This window comes from Myotis davidii, unplaced genomic scaffold (genome assembly GCF_000327345.1).
Source record: "Myotis davidii unplaced genomic scaffold, ASM32734v1 scaffold726, whole genome shotgun sequence".
NCBI classification, from domain to species: Eukaryota; Metazoa; Chordata; class Mammalia; order Chiroptera; family Vespertilionidae; genus Myotis; species Myotis davidii.
In genome coordinates, this window is record NW_006297808.1 from 211,307 (window position 1) to 214,391 (window position 3,085).

A 3,085-nucleotide genomic window follows, 5' to 3' on the forward strand; every position below is an offset into this window, starting at 1 on the left:
GGGGGTGCCCGGGAGAACCCAGGGGCGGAAGATCGTGGGGGGCGGGAGGACCTGAGCGGAGCTGGGGGCTCCAGGGTGGTGTCCGGGAGATTATTTGAAGAGGGCGAGGGACACTGGTCGCTTGGCCCACCTGGGGTCGAGGGTGGCCGGTCTGCCCCCTGGAAACGCAGTGTCGGTCAGAGCATTGATTAGGTAGGGAGAGGAAGGGAGAGAGAAACATCGGTTGGTTGGTCGGTTGGTTGCCTTCTGTAGGTGCCTGACTCCATGGACTGGCAACCTTTTCTGTGCACAGGAAGACGCTCAGCCAGCCCAGGCACTGGCCAGGCCCTCCCCTGTTCTTGATGAGAGCAGATACCTAAATGGATGCAGTATAATGTATTGGAATATGTACAGCTGCGCTGTGCAGCCCCCCAGCCACTAGCTGCATGAGTCTGTTGAGCCCTGGAAATAAGGCTAGTCAGAATTGAGATGGCCTATAAGTGCACAGTATACGCCTGGCTTTTGAGGACTTAGTATTAAGAAGAACTCATTAGTAATTTTTACATTGCTACATGTTGAGAATGACAACATTTTAAATATATTAGGTTCATAAATAACAGTAAAATTAACTTCATCTATTTTGACTTTCGTAATGTGGCTACCAGGAAGTTTAAAATTACCCATGTGGCTGGCATTATATTTTTCATGCACAACACTACATGCCTAGGATACTTGAGTATACAAAACAAACTCGGCTCTCGTGGAGTTTACATTTGATAGAGAAAGACAAAGTAAAAAAGCAAGTGCTGTGGAGTAAATAGCTGTGGTGTTCGGGGCAGGCCTCTGATGAGGTGACATTTGAGCAAAGACCTGAACTCAAGGAGGAAGGCCTGTGACTGGAGAAACCTTGCAGGTAGATGGAGCAGCTATGAAGGCCCTGAAAGAAGAGCATCTTTGCCTTGCTCACAGTCCAGCACAGATTTCAGCTCCTAACATTCCCAGGTGGTGATTCCCTCAGCTTCCGCAGCCCTTGGTTTCTATAACAAGTCTAGCACGGTAGTGGGACTTCTTAAGCTCTAATCTCCCTGCCATTTGTAAAGCCCTTCAGAGCAATCACCATGTCTTGCTTATCTCTATCTTCTGTTTTCCTCCCCTTGAGATCTCTACCTCCTTTCACAGTGCTTGGCACCTGGAAGGGACTGAGTCTGAAGAATAAATGAACAGGAACAAGCATGCTTCATCTGCTGGTCTTGGAGGGGAACTGTCTGTTTACTGTAGTATGTGACAATCCAGCTTCTTTGCATGCAGCTGTTTCTGGAGCACAACTAGTACCTGTATAATCAGGGAGTGTTGTAAAGGACTGAGGAAGTCCTGATGGTTAAATCATTGTATATCTTCCACTTCTATTCTCACTGAAGAAAGTAATTTTCTCTCTAGCATAGTTTGCTTATTCATTTAAAAGAGAAGCATTGCCCGGCCAGGGTGGCTCGGTGATTCAGTGTTGACCCATGAGCCAAGAGATCACTGGTTCAATTCCCAGTCAGGATATATACCCAGTTTACAAGCTCAATTCCCCCCCGCCCCTGGGAAGGAGGGTGGGGACGTGCAGGAGGCAGCCAATCAATGATGTTTCTCATCTATGTTTCTATCTCTGTCCCTCTCCCTTCCTCTCTAAAAATCAAGAGAGAAGTATTGGTCTGACTAGGCCACTATCCTGTCCACTCCACATAGCCTAATAGGGTCACAAGATAGGCCTGTGGTTTCTGTCTAGCCAGCCCTGCTGTGCGGCTTCTCAAGTCTGTAGAAACTGCCAGGGAAGGCATAAGGAGGCTCAGTTACATCCATATCTGTCAGATCAAATGATATCAGTGCTGTGCTCGCTTCGGCAGCACATACACGAAAAATTGGAACGATACAGAGAAGATTAGCATGGCCCATGCACAAGGGTGACACGCAAATTCGTGAAGTGTTTTTAAAAAGAAAAAAATGATGTCAGTGCTGTGTGTGCTGGATCTCTGTTGTGACGGGCAGACTGTTGCTGCACAGGATCACATTGGTCCAGATGGCCCGCTCTGGCCCTTCTCCAGCAACAACAGGTATTTCTGTGCTGTGGTGGGTTTGGAGCTTCTGGTATGTAATTCTCATGTACTTAACTTTTGAAATGGCACTTGTGCACCCCTTAAATTTAAAACCTGCCGCCAATTGATGTATTTTTTTTTTAATGTATATCACCTGACAAAGCTGAGGATTGCTGCTCTTTAGTGCTTCCTTTTGTGTAGCATGAAAATAGCTATGTCAACATCTTTATGCATTTTCTTAAAAACAGGGTTGAGAAATATAGACCAGTGAAGTTGAATGAAGTAGTTGGGAATGAAGACACTGTGAGCAGGCTGGAGGTGGGTGTTGTTGTTTTTTTAATTTATATATATATATGAACTTATACCACATTATTGTGCCTTGATAAAGCTCATGGCATTTGGAGCAAGCAGCCAAGGTGGGGGATGGGGGTAAGCTGTGGATCCAGAAGCGTTGAGGGAGTAGGAGACATTCAGTTTGGGGGTGCCTCTAGGTGGTGGGTTACTTCAGATGTTTGAAGGGCTGGCTTATTGAAGAGGCGTTATCAGACAAGAGCAAGGTTGGCAAACTTTCTGTAAAGGCAATTTAATAGATGCCATAGGCTTTTTGCAAATATCTATATTATCCTAAATAATAAAAGAGAAACATGTAAATTGACTGTCCCTTCGCTATACTCACCAGCCAACCAGGAGTGAATATGCAAATTAACCCAACAAAGATGGTGGGTTAATTTGCATATACAGGCACCAGGCGGAGAGCAGAAGCAGGAGAGCCAGCAGTTTGGGGGGCCGTGGCTCTCTCGGTTGCTCCCAGCATGGGGAGCACCAAGAATGCTGGGCATTGTAGTTCTGGTGGCAGACGGATCTCCTAGACACTAGAGCAAAGTGAGCCTGGAGCAAGTTACTGTTGCAGTGGGGGATGGAGGGAAAGCAAAGGTGAGAGACATAAGTAAAATCAGAGTGTCTAGGAAAAATTAAAGGGAACATATCCTAAAACTTCCAGGAAATCTCCACCAATGAAGCAAAGAAAA

At 46.2% G+C, this 3,085-nt stretch overlaps 1 protein-coding gene across 1 annotated transcript in view; it reads left to right on the forward strand.

Annotated features, from left to right (window-relative positions):
- Positions 1-1,899: 1,899 nt before the first annotated feature.
- Positions 1,900-3,085, forward strand: part of RFC2 (replication factor C subunit 2) — a 19,844-nt gene continuing 18,658 nt past the window's right edge. Inside the window, exons 1-2 of the mRNA XM_006773361.2 lie at positions 1,900-2,075; positions 2,306-2,375. Of these exons, the coding sequence (XP_006773424.1) occupies positions 1,966-2,075; positions 2,306-2,375 (180 nt within the window). The 5' untranslated portion in view covers positions 1,900-1,965. The remainder of the gene's footprint in view (positions 2,076-2,305; positions 2,376-3,085) is intronic.